Genomic DNA, 21,417 nt, shown 5'->3' with positions numbered 1-21,417 from the left:
TCAAGACTACTCAGCCGACTGCGGATAGAGGATATCCGTGAAGCCCGAATCGGCATAGTAGGTCTCCTCGGCGGAGCTCGAGCAAGGTCGGTGCTTAGTGCCCGCCGGACTGTAGGTGAGCGCCAGGGTACTGCCAAGGCCTCCCGAGGAGCTGAGGCGAGCGGAGGGGGAGGAGGGGGGGGGAGAAGGGGGTTGGGAAGGAGCCGCTGCCAAAACAGGAGCGGGAACGGGAGGAGGTGAAGGTGAAAGCGAGGCGGGAGGGGGGGACTGGGGTGAAGGAGGGGGTGCTGGCATCTCCTGATCCTCCGTCTGCGCTGGGGTCTCCTCCTAGAGGGGAGCAAAGTTGTTCCTCACTGGAACCCAGTAATGCTGAGACTGTGACTGCTGCTGCATCAGTCTCTGGGCATGCTGCTGTGGCTGTCTCCCTCTACGGCGCCCCTGTCCAGGCTGCCAATCTGAGGTCTCTGTGGGCTGAGCAGGTGTCCCAGAGGCTACTTGCCGAGCCGCATATGTGGGCGGGCCATCGGGGGCCTGCTGCTGCGGTGAAGGTCGGGGTCTCCTGCGAGGGCAGGCCTTGGCCAGGTGGCCGACCTGCCTGCATATAAAACACTGATTCGGGAGCCCCGAAAACTCCACTCTCTGATCGATCCATCCCTCCCCTATCCTAGGTAGCTGAATGACCTTCGGAAGGGAGGAGATGTCAGGAACCAAAACCCTGACCGAAGGCAAGCGCTGCTCTAGCCACCACTGAAGCTGCTGTGGGGCCAGTCTCAAGCACCGAGCCCACCAATGCTCCTAACCTAGAAAGGAGCGGAAGGTACTCGCGGCAGAGTCCAGGGAAGCAAACTGTGACATGGAAGAGGCGCTCTCCCTGCTCGGCCGCTGCTGGGTCGAAGCCATGCTGCCAAGGTCTGAAGAAGGCCCGAGCGCCCCTGATGTCTAGGGGGCTCATGGCTAGGACCTGGGCCACGCTCTGGGCTGACTCGAACTCAATCTGGTAGTGTCCGCGGCCCAGTAATTGAACGTCGATATTGCCCACATCTGCAAGAAGGCGGGCCTGGAGAAGATCCCGGATCTCCCCTCTGCTGGGGCGAGTGCCGACTATACGGCAGATGGTGGAATGTGCCTGGAGGCGTTCCCTCTCTGCGGCGAGGCTCGCTTCCTCTTCTGGCGAAAGAGAAAGCCTGATGGGGATATCCTCAGGGGCGGGCGAGGGGGCTGCGGAAGAGTCCCTCTGAGGCGGGGCGGGAGGAAACTCCATCAGTGTCTAAAGCCTAGTCGAAGGCGAAGCGAAAACGGAGTGTCCTGCAAGAACCGAGCTGCACAAAAGGCGGAGCGGGGAGGGGGCAGAGGGGGAAAGGCGGAAGACAGAGGGGGGGGGGGGGAAAACCAGAGGGGGGCAGAAAAAAGGAAGGAGGAAAAAAGAGGGGGAGAGGCTTAAGGCAGAGGCGGCGAAAGGGCGGGGGGGGGGGGGGGGGGGGGGGGGGGGGCGGAGGAAACGCGAAGAGGTGGGGGAAGGAGGCAGAGGCAGGCAGAGGGTGCGGGTCACGGAGGAAGGGGAGAGAGCAGGGGCGCGAAGGAGACGGAGAGGGGGGAGGGGGGGCGGGCGCGAAAGAGAAGGGGTGGGGGCCAGGCGGGAGGGGGGGGAGCAGATGCGAGGGTGGAGAGGACGGGGCAGGCGGGGGGAGCATACGCGAGGGTGGAGAGGGGGGTGAGCGTGCAGGCTGTAGCGCGAGCAGGGAGGGAGCGGAAGCTTCAACGACAGGGCACATGTATCTATGCCTTATGCATCACCTTTTGGTCCAAAAATGATGCGAGTCACAGGGGCTATCCCAAAGGACAAAAATGGGGGAAAACATGTTGAGATGCACACACATGCATCAAAGTCTCGTGACTTCAAAGCCGGAGACAAATCTGTGAAGTTTGACACATATCATGGGAAATATGATGCATCCAAGGCACTTGCTTTTATTGCCCAGTTTGATATTGCTTTCAGTGATGAAGATTTCACTCAGAAATCCATGATCCGGGATGTAAGCATGTTCATGAAAGGCACTGCTGCCCATTGGTGGCTCACGGAGAAGCTCTCACCGAATCCTGTTAGATCATGGGAAGAGTTCAAGGAGAGGTTCTATGCTCAATTCTTGCCTCCCAATGCATTGAATGAGATAACAATGAAGTGGGATTGGGTAAAGCAAAATGAGGGGGAATCGGTAAATGCATATGTACAAAAGTTTTGGAAAGTGTTCTTGGAGGTGTCTACATTTATGCATGTCACCGAGGCGGAAAGGAAGAGAAGGTTTCAATCAGGATTGCAACCGTGTACAAAGCGGGACTACAAATGTATCCTGGTCATACCTTACACCAATTAATCGCAGCCACCACCGCCACCGAACAATTGGAACTCAAATTGAGTCGATCCAATAAGGCTAAACCCTTATGGTCTCACTTCGGAGCAGAAAAAGCAATATATGAGTTAGGGGAAATGCTTTACTTGTGGTAGCACCGAGCATATTGCAAAGGCATGCTCAAACAAGAAAAAGCGTGATAATGCAAATGCATCAAAGCCTAATGTGCATATGGTTCCGGATGTACAAGGCAACACTTCACATGATAGCAAAGATAGGGTTGTATGTAAAGCTTGGGGACAGCTCAAAGATCAGCCCGCTTTGTTCATGTTTGATGATTGTGCATCTGAAAATTTCATATCCACTCAGATGGCAGCTGCTTTGGGTATTGAAGTGAAGGACATGGGTCCTCAAATTGAAGCAGGGGCTACCTTTGTTGGTAGAGAAGTGCAGGTCATGCCTATTTTTAGCAAGTTGCGCATACACATTCAAGGCTATGTGGATCATGAGGATTTTCTTGTGGCGCCTTTGAATGGCTGTGATGTATTGCTTGGAAAGCCTTGGCATACACGTACTGATCCGTGCAAGGCTTACAAGACTAACAGGATCACCTTCATGCATAAAGGCCGAGAACATGTAATTGATGCTGGTGAAGAGGGTGATACCATTTCCCTTGTATCTCATGTATAAATTAAGAAAGTAATGAAAAAGAGTGTTTTTGCGTACTTGATTTTTGTACGAGATCATGTTGAGGAAAATAATGTACATGTAAACACTCTTAGTAATGATAGGCTGAAATTTTTGCAAGAGCACAATGATTGTTTTGCTGATGAGTTACCAAATGAGTTACCACCCGTACGACCGGAAGATCATCGCATTGATCTTGTGCCGGGTAGCTCACCACCTAATAGGCCAGCCTATCGTGTAAGTGCATCCCAAAAAGAGGAGATCATGAAGTAAGTGAATGAGCTTCTTGAGAAGGGTTTGGTTCAGCCAAGCTCTTCCCCATATTGTTCACCCGTCCTCTTGGTTCAAAATAAGGATAGATCCTTTCGTATGTGTGTGGATTATAGAGCTTTGAATAAGCTTACCATCAAGAATCGGTTTCCGATTCCACGCATAGACGACATCCTTGACAAGTTGGATGGATCGGCATGCTTTAGCCGAATTGATCTCAAGAGTGGATATCATTAAGTGCGTGTAGTGCCTAAGGATGTACACAAAACTGCTTTCAGGACAGCATTTGGGCTTTATGAGTATCTTGTTATGTCTTTTGGTCTTACAAATGCCCCGGCTACATTCAACAGAATGATGGATCGCATATTCCGTTGGTACAGGAAATTTACAGGTGTCTTCTTTGATGACATCCTAGTCTCCTCGAAGACCGAAGAAGAGCATAAAGCTCATTTGGCTATTGTTCTTGAAGAGCTCCATAAGCATAAACTCTTCATAAATGCAAAGAAGAGTGAGTTCTTCTTGTCAGAGATACATTATCTTGGGCATATTGTATCCAAAGATGGAGTGCGGATGGATCCTGCAAAGATTGATGCAATTCGGAATTGGCCCGAATTGAGTTCGGTACATGAGATCCGTAGTTTTCTTGGATTATGCTCTTACTACCGCAGGTTCATTCGGCACTTTGTATGGATTGCTTCTCCTTTACATGATTTGACAAAGAAGAAGGCCGTGTTCAAATGGACTAATGTAGAGAGAGATGCATTCCTCAAATTGAAAGATGCAACTACTCATGGTCCAGTGTTGATCATTCCGGATTTGCAAAAGCCTTTTTGTGTGGAATGTGATGCATCTGGAAATTGCATAGAAGCTGTCCTTAATCAAGAGGGACATGCCGTGGCTTATGAGAGTCGTAGATTGCATGATGCAGAGCTATCTCTTGGCATTTATGAGAAAGAGCTCTTGGCTGTAATTCATGCACTTACTATATGGGAACATTACCTTCTTGGGGCTGATTTCAGTGTGAAGACAGATCACCAGGGTTTGAGGTATTTTCTTACTCAAACTAAGTTGTCAGAGAAGCATATGAGGATGGCCAATTTCCTCTCTATGTTTCATTTTCAGATCTTGCACACCCCGGGAAAGAAGAATGTAGTGGCCGATGCATTGTCATGAAAGCCATATGTAGCAGCTATCTCGGTTGCCTCTCATGGGGACTTGTCTACCATGCATGATTTGTATCATACGGATGCTGATTTTGCCACTATTTGGGCTCATTTGATGGTTGGTCATGCACATGCCTTATATGTGATCAAAGAGGGTTATCTCATGAAAGATAATTGCCTATGTGTGGTGTCTGATATGAGGCAAAAGGTTTTGGATGAGTGCCATGCTCCTCCATATGCTGGTCATAGAGGCATAATGCCTACTATGCACATGATTGAGTGGTATTTCTTTTGGCCAGGTATGCGGAAGGACTTTGAGGCACATGTACGTGCATGTATCACCTGTCAAAAAGTCAAATTTGATAGGCAAAAGGCACCAGGTTTACTTCAGCCATTGTCTATTCCCATGCAGCCATGGGAAAGTATTACAATGGATTTCATTATGGACTTGCCACGTACCCAACAGGGTAATGATGCAATTTGGACAATTGTGGATAGGTTTAGCAAGCAAGCTCATTTCTTGCTGGTCAAAAAGACCATCAAAGCTGAGCATATGGTTAAAATATATCTTGCACAAGTGTTCAAACATCATGGAATGCCGAAGTCCATTGTGGGGGATAGAGATCCCAGGACTACAAGTCTCTTTTGGCGGGCCTTATTTGATAATATGGACACCAAATTGGACTTCTCATCAGCTTATCGCCCTCAAACGGATGGGCAAAGTGAGGCTGCAAATTCAGCTGTGTTGGATCTCTTGAAATGTTATGTGGCGGATCAGAAGTCTTCCTGGGAGAAGTACTTACCGCTTGTGGAATTGGCATATAACAACACGGTGCATGCATCTACGGGAAAGGTCCCGTTTGAGATTGTTTATGGTAAGGTGGTTTTGCCACCCATCCTTTGCACAAAGGATGAGATATTTGCAGCTGATGAGTATGTAAGAGACTTGGATATTGCTTTTGCTCAGGTGCAGACAGCCATTGCAAGGTCACAAGACAAGCATAAAAAGGCTGCCGACAAGCATAGAAGGCAATTGGATGTTAAAGAGAATGATTGGGTATTGCTGAAATTTGAGAAAGCAAGACTTGCAAAGAGGCCTGGCAAAGAGGGTGCATATCCGAAGCTTGCAACCAGGTACTATGGGCCTTTTCGAGTGATCGAGAAGATCAATGAAGTGGCTTTCAGATTGGCATTACGTAGTCATTGGCACATACACAATGCTTTTCATGTGAGTCTCCTTCGCAAGTATGTAGGGCCGGAGCCCAGTGAAATGGTCATTGAGGATCCACCAGAAGTGGATGAGCTTGAGGAGATCTTGCAGCCAAAGTAGATTGTGTATCACAAGGAACGCAAGCTTGCTGCAGGCAAAGTTGTGAGGTGTTACCTTGTGAAGTTTAGGAACTATCTTTCCATTGATACTAAATGGGTAGATGAAGAGTTCTTCAGAGATTGCCCGCATGTGCTTCAGACATATGTGGATGCTTTTCAGTTGCGGACAACTGTTTAGAAGCCGGGGGGGATGTCACCATTTGGCCACCCAATTGGTCCACCCGTGCTTTCTTATTATGTATGTACATTGGACTGGTGTCCATGGCAGTTGTTTATGCAGGGGATTGATGCCACTCATGTGATACTGTAGACTTGGCTTTGCGTTGGGACTTCTGCCTCCGTGTACATGCCCGGAAATGCTTGATGGATTGGTGTTCCATTGGGTCTGGTACCTCGTGTACTTGCCTGGAGCATGTCTATTTTGGTAGTCTCATGAACGGGGATTGTCCATACCAATGCTGCATTGCATAGCATCTTTTATGCTTGCTTGCAATTGAAATTGCATGCTGTTTTCATGCTTGCTTGACCAATGTGTAGTTCTGGGTAAGGGGACGCCCGCCCGTGAACCGTGCGTGTGAAACTGTCTGCTGACATGGTTGTGTGGCATGTGAACAGGTGGTAAGTATTACCCAATCTAGGCTCAAATAGTCCTTAGGACTTGGCCAATATTTATAAGTGAGTGCGTTCCCACTTCATTAAAGTTTGGGCGCCCAAAAGTCACTTATAAATTATGACCGCTTCCAAGTTCACACTCACTGAAGTCCCGAGGCGGACAAGAATCAATGTCCAGGACGACCTGATCCTCCCCTTTTACTCATAAATGGGCATCTCCCCATATCCCTTCACCTGATTGGACCCCAATTCACTTACTTATTAAGAGAAAATTCGTGTTTTCTCTTCATGAAGATTTTTGGAGGCTGAAAACTCTGTTTTTCCACCATTTCTCTCCATTTCCAAGCTCTCCATAACCATACCCAACTTGCTAGGGTGTTTTCCAAGCTTCCAAGAGTGTTTCCAAGTGCTAATCACTCTCCTACTCACTCCCAATGACTGAAATTCAGCAAAACAGCTCTCATTTTTGCTGTAATTTTTGGTCTTTTTGCTGAAAACCCTAATTTCAGCCTTCCTTTCTCAAGTTGAACCATAGGGGAAGCTTTCCCAAGGTTCCCTTCATCCTCTTGAAGACTTTTGTCGCGAAGAAAGGCGACAAATCAAAGATCTCAACACTCCAAGGACTTCCATCGTGAAGACTTTCGCTATCATCGACTCTACTTGCTATTGGTAAGCTTTTATGCTTAAATATGGGAGCAAGTAGCAGGAGGGAGAAACCGGATTACAAGATCACATACCCTGTGTAGTGTTCTCTTGTCCTACGTGCTCTCTTGCAGATTGTTGCTACCATGTGTTGGTGGAACAATAGAGAGCAGATGGTAGGGAACATGGGCACTTGAGAGGGTAGTGTGGGTTGCAAGTCTACATCGACAACCACTTGTTTGCAATACTGTATTCATATGCATTGGTATGGAAATCTGGTCAGAAATGCCCATGACACTATGTACTTGATTCTCCCAAGATCAATATACTTTATTTGAGGGAGGGGTCGGCCGTTCCGGCTCATTGTGTGTCTCTTGTCAATTCAGCAATTTACTTCTTGTATTTGAGCAAGTGTCCATCAAATCTTAGTGTATTTAAGTGTATTGATTAGCATTGTGTTCAACCAAGTTACACGGCTCCAACTCAAAGGCATCAAGATAAAGCTGCAATACCTTGAGTGAATCTACTAAGTCACCCTCCTCCATCCTCTTTGCATCCATCGGTGAATAGTTCTTTAAACTTCACAAGATAGCGACTGGAAACTTTACCTTGTACCTTTCTTTCCTTATGTGCCAGTATCTGCTCGGGAATAAGAACCTCATCAAGTTCCTCCACTTCCATCTGAGCCTCATTTGATACATCCACAGGCACCCAAAACCTGCTTGCACTCCACCCAAGTGGTAAGCACAAATCCCAATGAAGCATAGTAGATCACCACTGCTAAACATAGAAAGAAGTTGCCTTCCAAACCCCATGAAGCCTCCGTGACGATACCACTGGTGACAAAATGTCAAAAGCCATAGCCTTTAACCCATGTCTTGCACCATAACACTTCAACTGCTTCTTGTTCCTGGCTGACTACTTCCTATCCTTGGTGTCTTTTCTCCTGAGCTTCATCCTCAACTTTTGCTCTTCACCTCATATAGGCAAAGACACATAGTCCTGCACTGTCTCCTGTACTTCCTTTTCACTTTCCACATGTTGAAGCTTTTGATGTGACAACCACGGGCTCGCCTCCTTGAGAAAGTCGACGATATCCCGGTGATGGAACCATGAAACGAGCCTTCAGAAATCTAACGGGCGGTGAAACAAACACTCGCACACAAAACACTTTATCTCCCATGGGGACCTGAAAAAGGAAACAAACAGGGGGAGCTAGAGTGCTCCTACAAATAGTACAAGGACACCGATTGGTCCCAAAACGTAGTGGCGCCCCTTGCGGTATTTCTTTACTTGATCAAAAATTTGAGTACAAGGTACGACTGTAGAATCCTCTACCAATAGGATCCCTCGAAGTTTCACCCAGGACTTCCAAATAAGAACTCTCGCTATTACAGCAAAGCATTCCATAGAGAAGGCACACCTGCACAACACCTCCCTGCTTGAAAAGGTCTTCTCCATTTTTACCATGGATCTCTCAAACCCTTTCCCAAACAGCAGTAGGGCTGTAGCAAACCATATGTCCTTCCCTATAGTCACAGCTTGCATGTAACCTCGCGAAAACTACCACCTGTTCACATGAATCCAGAGACATGTTTTCCACATGAAACCAAAGACCTGTATCTGATAAACCAAAGACCTGTTTTCTCGATACCAAAGTCCTGTTTCCTCTCGAAAAAAACCAATGTCCTATTTCCATGACAGATATACCATCAAATCACGGTTGCCAAAACCTAGAGAGAGAAAGATAGAGGATGTGTCAAGGAATCCCTGAATACATAAGTCCAAGACGAAGAGCAACAACACATCTCTTCCAAGAACATCATCCTGTGCATCTTAACTAAATCCTCTGTATCCCAATCTCGTAAAAAAAGGCCTGCAATCCACGAATAAAGAACTCTTTGACGGAGGTGTCGATGATCTGGTAGACGGCGAGAGCAATCATGGAGGTCTTGTTGGTGCCGAACTGGGCCTGGACAATAACGTCATGGTTCTAGATGATGGAACGGTTAGCGCGCTACTGAATGGCCGAGGGCCTCTCTAAGCCGTAGGCGTAGATGCCCTGCAGGAGCTCATCCCGGACACCCATCGCGTCGGAGCTGCTGTACATCTTCTCGCCCAGACTTGTTTCATAGGCCATGCCATCCTTATCCACCTGCGCCCCACCTCCGCCACCACCTGAGACCGTTGCTCCACCTGCACCACCACCACAGACCCTCGCTTTGCCTGGCTACTTTCCCACAGGCAGCCACCACGTGCATGTGGACTGCTCCACTCTGCCGAAGGTCGCCCGCTTTACTGCTTCCACATACGCAGCCCTCCTGGCGCTCGCAGCCCTACACAGCCCATCTGGCGCCCTCAGCCCTACGCAGCCCGCCTGGCTGTTTCCATATGCGCAGCCGGTTGCTGGCTGTTTCCATAAGTGCAGCCGCCTGGCGCTCGCAGCCCTACGCAGCCTGCCTGGTGCTCATTGCCAGCTGCAGCCCATATGCGCAGCCGCCTGGCTGTAGCCCCTGCGCGCAGCAGCGCCCGCCTGTACCACACGCTATCACACGATGACCACCCAGCGACCTGCTCCAGAATCCGCCACCCTTCTCCCTTTATAACCATGCGATTCGCTTTCTCCAAAAAAACAAAAGTAGATATCAAAAACGCATGCCAATAAAAATAATATTATTATTTTAAGCCTTCAAAGGTTTAAAAACCTTATAAACTCAAAACTCCCTTTTGTCCCCTTTCACACTTGGGCTGGCCACACATATGGGTTTCCTTTTCATATCCAAACTGATGCCTGTTCACACTGTCCATCCCGTTTCCGTGCCCGTGCCCACCTGCTTGTTGTCCAGAGGGAAAAACACAGGGTCGTAACACGAATCATGGAAGAAGCCTCTATATGGATATTACAAAGCAAAAAAGAACCCAGATTCTGACCATCAAAGCAAATGAAGTTCGGGCATGTTTGTTACTAGCTGTAATTTCATTGTAGTACTTTAACTTCTATTTTTTAATGGATGTAGTGTGATTCAGAGATCTAAGATGATTCTTTTCACAAGAAAGAGCAATAGGTGCCCTCTCCACTTATGCCATGCTGCTGCTGTGGCGCTCTGTTGAGATGTAGAAGATCGGTCCAAACAGAGACCAAGGTAACGTGGGACCCATGTAGCTTTCCTTACCAAACATGAATGCACGGTTGTTTTTGTTTCCTAATCTCCTCACAAGACTACCCTTGCAAATTTTCCTTCCAAGTTTTGATTTTTCAGAAATTTCCTTGCCATTTCCTCCAAATTATGATCCACTCCACATTTCTCTGGACTTTTCACCTCAGCTCTATTCAATTTTACAAATAAAGACCTGCCATCTCCTAGTTTTAGGCCGCTTCGGTTCCATAGACATCAGTAGTTTCTGTTTTCGTGTAAGAGTGTTTAGAGAATGCTGTATTATCTCTTCGACTATGAGAAGGGATAGGGGCTGTGGTAACATTGGAGACCAAGAAAAAGGACATCAAAGGCGATGCAGCATCAGACATTGAACCTACCATTGCTGGTGCTTTAGAGTTGATTGAGTGGTTATAGCAAGTAAAAGCTTCTTTAATCTGGGTAGGGCTCAGCGGTGCGTAAGACTGAACCTTTTAACTTGTAGCTTTTGGGACCTTAAACCATTCACGATCATCGCCCAATCTTGCCACATCCTCTTCATAATAAGAACTTTACCTTCTTACTCTTCACAATGAATTCAGCAGGAAACTGCAAAGGTGCATATGATTGAGAATATAATAAACCATCAACAAATTGCATTTCAATACTTGAATGCTTGGCTACAGCCCATATCTTACACCCCTTCTTGGTGTCTTTACTGCCCCCCTTTGATTGATTTCAATCAGGAGAAAAAGCCCACATATGATAGAAATACACCTTAAATCACAAAAACTCAACCTAGCCTTATGATGGTCAATTTTGCAATATTAGTAGACAAATCTAGACATCTAAACAAGCATTTAAAGTCCAATGTGTGTGTGTGTGTGTGTGTGTGTGTGTGTGTGTGTGTGTGTGTGTGTGTGTGTGGTACACATACATGCATACATACAAATGCATACACAAACATGCATGATACATAGGTATTGTTCACCTACATAGGGACGCATTCATACACAGCTTTTGGAGAGATGTAGCAAGAAATTTTTGCCAAATAATTTTCTAAGAATACAATTTTTGTGTAGCCCAATGTCTTAAATGGCATAGCTTGGGATCAGGATAAAAACAGGATATATGGTGAGTTTTTGCTTGGCTTTATTTAGTGATACTTTTTTTTGGTGAGGGTAGGAGCAAGAGGGGCGTGCGCTTACGCTAAGCCCATCCATTTGAATGTGTGCTCTGTGCAGTCACAGGTAAGTATTGGCCAAAATTATATGAGATCAAGGTTCACCCACATTCAAAAAACCTCAAGGATCGCAAAGATGTTTGGAGGAGGTGCCGTGTCATGTAGATTGTTTTATATGTATTTATTTATATTTGGAAAATTCAAACATCAAAAAACTCTTCTTAGTTTGACCTTTGGCATGATAAGTAATCCAAAAGCTGCATCCATTGCTTCTATGTAAGTTACTGATGAAATTGAAAATAATCCATTATTTCATCTGCAGGACATTGAACCCTTTTCTTCTACTCCTATGTCTGCATAATCCTGCAAGTTCAAGCTTGTTCACTCTTAGGAGATCTTAGTTTCTCAAAGTGCACATATAAATTATCGCCATCTCCCTTCTTGAGCCCAAATAGTCCTTTCTTATTCACCTTTGAGTAGAGCTAATGAAAATTGATTCATTGAATAGAAAAAATGAAGCGACAGGAATTCATCTCGCTGTTTGGCAAAAGCATACGATAAGGTTATTGATCTTAAATAATAAGGTTACTTCTGGTTTATTCTTAAATGATCGAAGAGATGACGTGCTATTATTGCTCTGCTAATCAGAGAGAGTTGCCATGAGCAGTGCAAAGAGATCTGACGCAGCTCTGCACTCGCGACAATTTTACTGAATGACATGCGACTGCTTGCAGTTGATTTGCCAAGCTGCATGTGCCATGGCTGCACATCCTTGCCGATTAGCTTGATGATAAATCTGAACATTTAATGAATTGTTTACTAGATAAACTGAACACGCACACATGCTTGCTTGTGTGTGTGTGTGTGTGTGTGGGGAGGGAGGGGGGGAGAGAGAAAAGAAGATTTATGCCCATTAAGTAAAGGTTAATAGCTTTATCATCATTATCATTAGATCATAGTTTAAATACCAAACTTTTCTTCACATTCATAATTGAATGCAAACTTGTTACTCTAAATGTAATATATATTCTAGTTCAAAATTTTAGACATGTATAGATTAATAGATATTATTATTTGAACATGTCAAACGCATATCAACAGTTTAAAAAATGATGTGTTCCATGAGTATAGTCATCATCTAAGTAGACATCATTCAAAGGTAAAGAATGGCTTGTAGGTTTAATGAAATGATCATTATTCCTTCTTGTAGGAAACCAAACTACCAGATCTTCTCTGCTTTTGAGCTTTGCTCGATAGTCTTATTAGCTCATGATTGTGTATGTCAATTTCAATAACATATACATTTTCTCCATGTTGTTTTGCATCCAAAGGTTTCATTGCTTGCCTATGTTCACTTATCTAAAACATAAAGCCAAGCATGCAATAAGCCTTAAAATTGAGTATAAATAATACACATGTAAATTATACTCATCACAATGAATTCAATCTAATGTAAACCAACAATATAAGCTCTTGCCTTTGGAAGTTTACTAGCTCCAAGTGGGAATGGTAAATTATAATCTATACAAGAATGATCAATCCAAAAGAGTAGTAGTGCAATAAAATGTGGTCCATAAGGCTTTAACCAAGAAAATAGACTTAACCACATCATTGGAATAACTAGAAAGCTCACAAGTAAGAAAGTAACAAAATGGAGTCCATAAGTCTTTAAAGAAGTAAATAGACTTAACCATATTATTAGAACGAAGACTCTCCGTCCTTAAATAAACCTATGAGACCTAAGGTTTGTCAATGGTCATTGCAAACCACAAAATTTTGTCATGGGTCTCTCCATTGCACCATATGTGGTGGTTTGCTATCTATGTATTTAGTTAGAATTGAAGCTATGGAGACGGCTCAAGATAAGAGGTTTAAATTCCTCCATTGTAGTTGCATTTACCCTCAAATACAGTGGTGCTCTAGAGTTTGAGGTTCTTCTTAAAAATATTCCCACAGTCAATACAAGAGCTATTAGGACATAATTACTCACCCGCAATCACACAAGTGGCCTCTACAAGGTCTTTACTTCACATAGGTAAGCAATGAATGATTACCATGATATTTATTTTGCGTCTAATAATATCAAGGTACAAAATTCCACTCAAGTATGTCGAAGGTACACAATGTAACTCGCAAACATCAAAACTCAAAGATATATCAAAGACTTTATCCTTTGCAATCCTTTAGTAACAACCAAACGGCTAATCTCTCACAACCAAGCGTAAGCTTTATCGATCGTGTCAAAACACTAAATACTACCAAGCATCATGACAAGTGGTACAAACTCGCATGGATGGAAAATACCATCAAGGACTCATGTCAAATAGCATGCTCATCCATGAGCCATGTATTTTGGAGCCAAAACTAAAGGTATAGGGTTGTCCAAGCAGTGATTTTCAAAAATTACAGCAACCCATAATCACTGTTTTTATGCACCCATTGAATCCTCAAAGGTAGTTGAAGGATAACCTATCGAAAGCTTTAACCTCCTGGATCAAAAGGTAACCTGAGAGACCAACGGTCAAACCTCCTCAAGCACAAGTAGCCACCAGGATTAAAAAGATAGCTACTATAATCTCCAATTCATTTCTTATATTCAAGTGATTATAAAGTTCATAAGAGATTAGGACCCATATTCACTTATATACTAGGCCACCCTTTCACACTACACTTAAAAGTGTCCATGGGCATGTCCAACCCTAGTCCTTAACCCTTGGCCCCTTTCACATCTCCTTCATCCCTTGGCCTTGGGCGCCCAAATTGACTTAAGTCCCTTTCACTTTGTTACACAACTTTACACTATGGTTGCAAATGAAATATATGTAATCTTCTAACTTTTTAGCAAAAGGGTGCATAGATTCTAACTTGAATAGTGCTAGCACAACAACACAATTCTAGATGGTTGGGAAAGAGAATCCAACTAATCTAAAAGAAGTAGAAGAAAATTTGTTATAAGAGTTTTGATTATCTACACTTAGTGTGTGAATAAGCTCTAGTGCTTGAGCTATTTGTAAAAAGTGGAAAAGAGAAGCCCAATTTTGTATGCACAACTATTAATAGCTCCTTGGGCTATTTATTGAATAGAAATCTCAAAATACTCATGTAGTGGAAGTGGAGCTATACGCATGAGGGGGGAGATTACACCCAATCTTATGTTCTTTGATTTTATGCTCTTGAGTTATGTTATGGTATCTATGGTTTATTTTTTTTATTCATAAATTTGTGGATTAATCAATTCTCCATGTACCTTGGTCTTGTAAAACAGTGGTATCAGAGCACGGCAAATTCATGTATTGAATTTGGGTCATGGAGACTTGAAGAAGAAAAATCAAGAAATTGATTTTTTACCAAAGGTTATTGGCTTGGAGAAAATTTTTGACAAATTCAAAATACTTGTACAGGAAGAGGAAATCTACAAAAAGCCTGCAGCAAGGATACAAAGACTTTGGACAAAGACAGAGTTCATTCAAAAATCCAACATATAAAGGAAGAGAAGGTATGGAAGACCTTTGGGCAAAAGGAGGCATGGTTATGAGAATTTTGTGCACCATTGGATGTGATTAAAGATCAAGCTACAAAGAAAGCTACCTTTTGAAGAAAACCATCCATGGATTTCCAAAAACCACCCTTCTTCCCCCAAAACCACCTTCCTCAATTTTAATCCTCCATAATCCATCCTTATGGTCATGAGTCTCATCTCAAAATTGCTAAGCTTGCTTTGTGGTCAATTTGCATAATGGAGGGCTCTCAAATTTACTTCTTCCTTCTCCAATAATCTACGCTACATTGGTGGTTTCTTTTTTTTAAGAGTAAAGAAAATCTTATATATATATATATATGTTTTCCAATTAAAATTTCCCTCTCCCTCCTCAATTCGGCGAGATGGGTGGCAAATCATCAGTGCTTCTCTCTTCCTTCCACTCGACGCGGCAGCAGCACGAATCTTCTTCTCTCCCTTTCTCTTCAATTCAAGCAGCCGCCATAAGTTTATTATTCTTCTTCTTCTTCTTTTGTGTGCGGCCGACTACTTTGCTGAGAAGAAGAGAAAAGTGACGTTTCCTTGTGAAGCTTACAAAGCTTATAGTTTTGGTTCAAAGCTTAGCAAAGCTTTAATTGAAGCTTCTATTTAAAATCTTTAAAAATTTAAAGCTAAAAGGCTTAATATTAAAAAGCTTCACAAGCCTATAAAAGCTTCACTTCAAAGGGATTCAAGCATTGCAAACCAGGGATACAACTCAAGGGAAATTCATGAACTATACTTAATGAATTTTTCACTATGTATTAGTCTTGTGGTACGGGACACAAGATTAATCTTGTGTGAAGGATTCCAATACATACTTATCTCTAGATCTGTGTGGGATAACTTCTAGTGGTGTGGGACACTAGAATTTATTACACATAAAAGTCCTTGATACAATGTCTTTTTGTTATAATTAGAAAAGATACTTGAATTTATATAGTATACGACAATTGATCTCCTTTGCTCGCAATAAGCAAACAGGCATCCGAGGTCAGTTGCTTATCCAAGCAAGAGGGACATTACATAGTGTCCACCCTTTAGTTGTACGGGGACACCCGGACGCTAGTGTGCCATCCTAGTGAATTGGTATCGTGGGTGACTCCACATTAAATATTGGTTATCTAGTGGTATTGTCATAGCTTAAGACCATGCTTGACGGGTGTATGTTGTTGAGGTGTATCAAGTACTGCCATGCTTGACAACTGTATTGTGGTCAAAGTGAAACAAGTGGACTATGCTAAACAGCTCCACACGGTCAAAGTGAAACAAGTGGTTTATGCAACTAATGTGCCATGCTCATTGGAGTGTAACAAGTGGTAACTCACACCATGCTAAATGATGTGTATAATGACACTCTCATCATAGTGAAACAAGTGGTGAATATATGTTGTGTTTGTGTCTATTAACGTTTCATATTGGGATTAATTGTAGAGAAGGTTAATTAATTGGGATATGTTTATAGAAATAGGTGATGAGCAGTGCGTGTGTCGCACACAAGGGATCTTGTCTATATCTCTTGTCTATATCATATTATTTGTGATTTGATGATGAGTGTGAGAGTCACCAATTTAGGTGTCGCACGAGTTTTGTTGTTGCAGTCCATGTTCACCCAAGCCTCTGAGCCATGCCTTTGTGCCTCTGAGCCATATTCGGTCAATGAACCTCCTCTAAGTCTATTTGTGGTATTCCATGTCCATAAGAACCTCTGAGCCATGCATCATTGTTAATCCAATTCTAGGATTAACAAGAGCTACCACCATTATCTTACATCAAGGAGTCACGGTAGATACACCAAAGGGTCATGCATTCATGATATGAAGCAATAGTGTCCAAAGCTACAACTTGGACGGGCGCCCATAATGGTGTGACGGAGTATTTATGACGATTCCCACTTCAAGAGTGTATGGTAGCAAGATAGGATTAAGTCCTAAGTGATGTAATTCATGGATATATTATGAAAGTAGTCATTGTAATAGCATTAGGCCTCTTATGAGCCTAAAGCCCCGGCTACAGTTACCGGCCCCACAGTTTAAGTGAGTGTGAACAAGCCTAAAGTGCCCAGCCGGCCACAGTTTAAGTGAGTGTGAACACTTATGGCCATGTATATAAGTGAATTTCTCTCATAATACAACATACTCTCCCATTGTGCAATTGAGTCTTGATCTTGCTAATCTCTCTCCCTAATGCATGCTAGTGAGTGTGTGTGAGTGAAGTGAGGTGAGAGGAGGGACGAGGACCCGTAGTGCAACATGGCGGTGTGACAACGCTCATGGGAGACGCGGTGGAATTGCTTCTCAAGGAGTTGTAGAGCTTGGAGACCTCAAGGGTTATGAGCTCGGCCATTGGAAAGATCCTCACGACAGTTGCGGTTCACCAGGTAATCTCTTTTTGGATGTGTTTCAAAGAGGGTTAGGGTGAGCCATAACATTTTTGGCACCGCTGTCGGGGAGCCATCCCTTGGCTTTTTCCATCGTTTTGCCTCGAATCTATCCATAACCCATTGCCCAATCATCTTGATTAATGGTTTTTCATGAAAAAGATGTGGATTTGTGTGAGATTTGGTGTAGAATAGTTCTCTTTTTTGTTTTTGAAAAGAATATTTTTTGCTTAATTTTCAGATTAATTTGTTGTTTTTGTTGTTGGTTTTGTGGTTTTTCATGTTCTTAGGGCTTGCACATAGTTTGTATTAGGCTTAGTTTGCATCCATTGCATCAAACAATGCAAGAGAATGCAATTCTTAGTGAATGTTAGCTCTCTTTAGTTTAAGCATAGATCTAAGATCATTAATTTGAGTTTAATTGTGTGTTTTTTTTTGTTGAAATTGTTTGGATTACAGTGTTAGTAAGCATTAGGAGTAGCTTAATCTTTCAAAAAAAATCTTAAAACCATGAATTTGACTAATTTCTCTTAATGGACTGGTTTTTGTCATTAAGGGTGATTAATCTTGTTCAAGAAGCTAAAAATTTAGAAAATGTGCTAGTTGGGGTCTAAATTGATCATATGAGTAGTCAAAATTGGAGTGTTTGAGTGTTTTGAGAGCATCTAGATGCATCAAAACATCTAATCACATCAATTTTTTGATCAATTGGAGAAATTTGACTCTCTTTTCTTAATTTTACCTTAAAGAGGAGACTATAATTAAGAATTTAATTAATCTCCTAAACTAGATTAATTTACACAATTGTTGATGCATGAAGATTAGCATTCCCTTGCTCTATCCAATGATGTGCTCAATTGTGTGAATTAATTAGGGATTAATGGTTAATTAATTGTGTGAATTAATTAGAGATTAATGGTTAATTAGAGTCCTTAATTAGTATAAAAAACAAAAAGATTAGTGAAAGAATTCATCTTAGATCAATTCTTAATTAATTTTTTAGATAACTCATTATTTAAGACTAATTACCATTCAATGAGAAGATGCTCATGAGTTGTCAATTTGTCCATTTTGGGGGTCATTTATGAAGGGTGTAAGGGGTGTCATTAAAAGGTTGACTTTTTTTATTCCACTTACCTTTTTTGGAAAAATGCCCATATCCCTTTCATTTTAAATTCAAAAAATATTCCTCCCACAAAAAAAATCGTATTTTTCACTAGACTCCAAATATATATATATATATATATATATATATATATATATATATAATTTCCACGTGAAGTCCGATTCACGCGTGAAAACCGTTTCATGGCATGAAACAGCAGTTCACGCGGTAAAACTAAAAATAATGCGTGAAAATCGTTTCACGGCGTAAAACAACAGTTAACGCGAAAAAAAAAATTTAAATTTAATTTCCACGTGAAGTTCAGTTCACACGTGAAAACTGTTTCACAGCGTGAAAGTGCAGTTTATGCAAAAATCAAGTGAAGTCCGCGGCTCACGCGTGAAAATCGTTTCACGGCGTGAAACAGCAGTTCACGCAGGAAAAAAAAAGACTCTGGAAAACACCCATGTTTGGAGGCCCGTATCTCCTAAACCGTATATCTAATGAAGGCGCTCTAGGGCTCATCGAAAAGCTGACATCGAGCTCTTCGAGTTTGGACATGGTCGTCCGAAGTCAAAATCGATCATTTTGGCCTCCGACCAGCAGCCTCAAAATTCTACCTGGAAATCGAGGCGAAAAACAACCAAAAACCACGAAAAATCGTAAAAATCCGCGCAAAAACAACAACGATCCATATTCAGGCTACTTTTTGAGGGTCTAAACGACAAAACCAAGGACAACTCAGGGGAACAAAGTTATAGTACTCCAAAAATACTACAACTCTCTCGTACATAGTTTTTCAAAATTCCTTTTGGAGCACCCTCAAAAATGTGCTGCAAAACATGAAAAATTTTCGTCTTTAGACAGTGATGGAAAATAGGTTTTCGCACAAACCTCAACACCCATATGTATAACACAAGATACAAAAACCCAAAAGAAAATTCGATCTCGTCGCATGGGTAAACATAATGAAAAACTGACAAACCAAAGAAAGTCAGAGAATGAAACAAGTTCTAGTACATCAACTAAGTGAGGATGAAACAAGTTCTTACTCTTCGCTCAATGCATTACATAGACCAAGCAAGAAACTAGAACCCACCCAACCACCCCAAATGAATAACAATGATCACATGACATACGTGGAATGCAAAAACAAGCTCAGGAGAGCATGCTTAGCTTGGTTGAATGTCTTACAGGGTCACCGGTTTTGATTGAACTTCATAATGCCAAACCTAAAATAGCAACCAAGATACAAAGCCTAGAGGAGTACCGCTTTTCCTTTCAAGAGGAAGACATACTCTCTACTACAGAAGAGTCACTTGAAACAGACTGTATGAACTATAGGCTTGAGAAAGCACGTGAGGAATTCGATCATTCCCTTACAAGATTAAAACGGTCTCTCAAAATCTCATTCGAAGGAATGCTCTTCTCTCATGAGATAAAGCCATCATCACATCAACACTTGCAGCTTTAATGGCTCACAACCTGAGTTATACAAGGACATAACGAAGTACATAAAACAAGAATGTCAGGATTCGCAAGTTTCCAAACAACCCTCATTAAGAATTGTCAGAGGGCCAAGTGTGCCATTGTACGCATTGGGTACTCTTGAAAAAGCTGAGACCCAAATAGAGGATGAAAGTGAATGGGAATATGAAGCAGACACGGGATATGAAGCAAAAACACTAACCGAAACACCCATGGTTCCTTTGGAAGATTCTATCATGGTATGGTTGGATTTCCCTACTAGCAATGGTGTTCAACGCAAATGCGCATTGATTAGTCATAACATCATGACAATAGACACGGGTGTCATTGGGATAACCTAAGATCACCCTAACAAGCAATAGTCTTGCAAAAGGAACCAAAAACATTGAAGTTCCAGGTTACTTTAGATACACTACTCGAACAATCGATGGCGATATGGAATTTACATTTCATGTCACCCTAGATTCCCTTGAATATGATGCCATCATTGGGGGGACCTTGGATAAGTGAATCGTTGTATTCACTAGATGAATCCATGCAAACAGTCACCTTGAACACTCCTGCATGTAATGTACAATTGTTATTATGGGAGAAAGAAACCATGCAGGAGCTAGAACTTCCAACATATCTTATTGCTGAAAAGATCCCTAGGATTTTGGTTGGATTGGAGATTGCAAATAAAATCACCACATCTCAAGCACAGCTTTATCCAACATGAGAACACAATCTCATGACCCTCGAGCTATGGGATTTGTTAGGTCAACCAACACTCACGGCACATCATCCTGAAAGGATTACCTTTACACAAGACTTAAGTATGCCATGTCTGGGGTACTTTGAACATACAATGTATATTGAGACTAACCCCCTCACTTGCAAGTTTTTTGTAGTTGAAGCAGATTTGATCTTGGGGCATAAATGGAATGTTGATGCCCAAGCACCATTGTGCTTTGCTAGCGATAGAGTCATCATGTCGATCAACGACAAAAAGTTGACAATACCATACTGCCAGGAAGAGGATCCAACTTTAATGGATATCTATAATGCTGAATGCAAAAGGATACAAGCCTCTTCCACAAAAGCCCCTCTACACAATGGATATCTATGATGCTGAATGCAAAAGGATACAAGCCTCTTCCACAAAAGCCCCTCTATACAATGACCTACAATCTGCGTCAACAATGACCTACAATCTGCGTCAACAACCAACCCCATCCTCACCTACGAAGTTATGCCAAAACCTCACAATCAGCATAGCTATTCCTGAAGAAGTTCCCAGACCCCAACCATCTAACTCTAACGGAGAACTCAAAGGAAAGGCCCCGGCTCCTATGCATCTTCATCAACAAACCTCACCAAAGGAGACAACCACATGCTCAAAGGCCTCGTTCATCGACAACCACTCCACAAGAGACTCTAACCTCATCATCAACAATGCCAATGAGTCTCAAACCTGCAACCTCAGCGTTAACCCAAGTCTAGGAGGGCCCTAAGCCTTCCACACCAACCCAAAAGAAAACTCCACCAAGATTCCCACAATCACGATATCTTAATAGTAT

General features: G+C 42.7%; 1 protein-coding gene across 3 annotated transcripts in view; it reads left to right on the top strand.

The window, feature by feature from the left end:
* Positions 1 to 11,684, top strand: part of LOC147635202 (glutaminyl-peptide cyclotransferase-like) — a 38,657-nt gene extending 26,973 nt beyond the window's left edge. Inside the window, exons 11-13 of one of the 3 annotated variants that reach the window (XR_015266613.1) lie at positions 10,079 to 10,194; positions 11,268 to 11,319; positions 11,430 to 11,515. Coding sequence is in view for 1 of the 3 variants with exons in the window: in XM_086802414.1 (XP_086658540.1) it covers positions 11,268 to 11,319; positions 11,430 to 11,533 (156 nt within the window). In the remaining 2 variants the exon portion in view is untranslated. Of the gene's footprint in view, positions 1 to 10,068; positions 10,195 to 11,267; positions 11,320 to 11,429 lie in introns of those variants that run through there. The other 2 variants (XR_015266614.1, XM_086802414.1) reach the window with 2 other exon arrangements.
* The last annotated feature ends 9,733 nt before the right edge of the window (positions 11,685 to 21,417 follow it).

Source organism: Cibotium barometz, chromosome 9 (genome assembly GCF_041138505.1).
Source record: "Cibotium barometz isolate CiBa-2024 chromosome 9, ASM4113850v1, whole genome shotgun sequence".
NCBI classification, from domain to species: domain Eukaryota; kingdom Viridiplantae; phylum Streptophyta; class Polypodiopsida; order Cyatheales; family Cibotiaceae; genus Cibotium; species Cibotium barometz.
The sequence above is the reverse complement of the archived record's forward strand: the minus strand, read 5'-3'. Positions and strand labels throughout refer to the sequence as shown.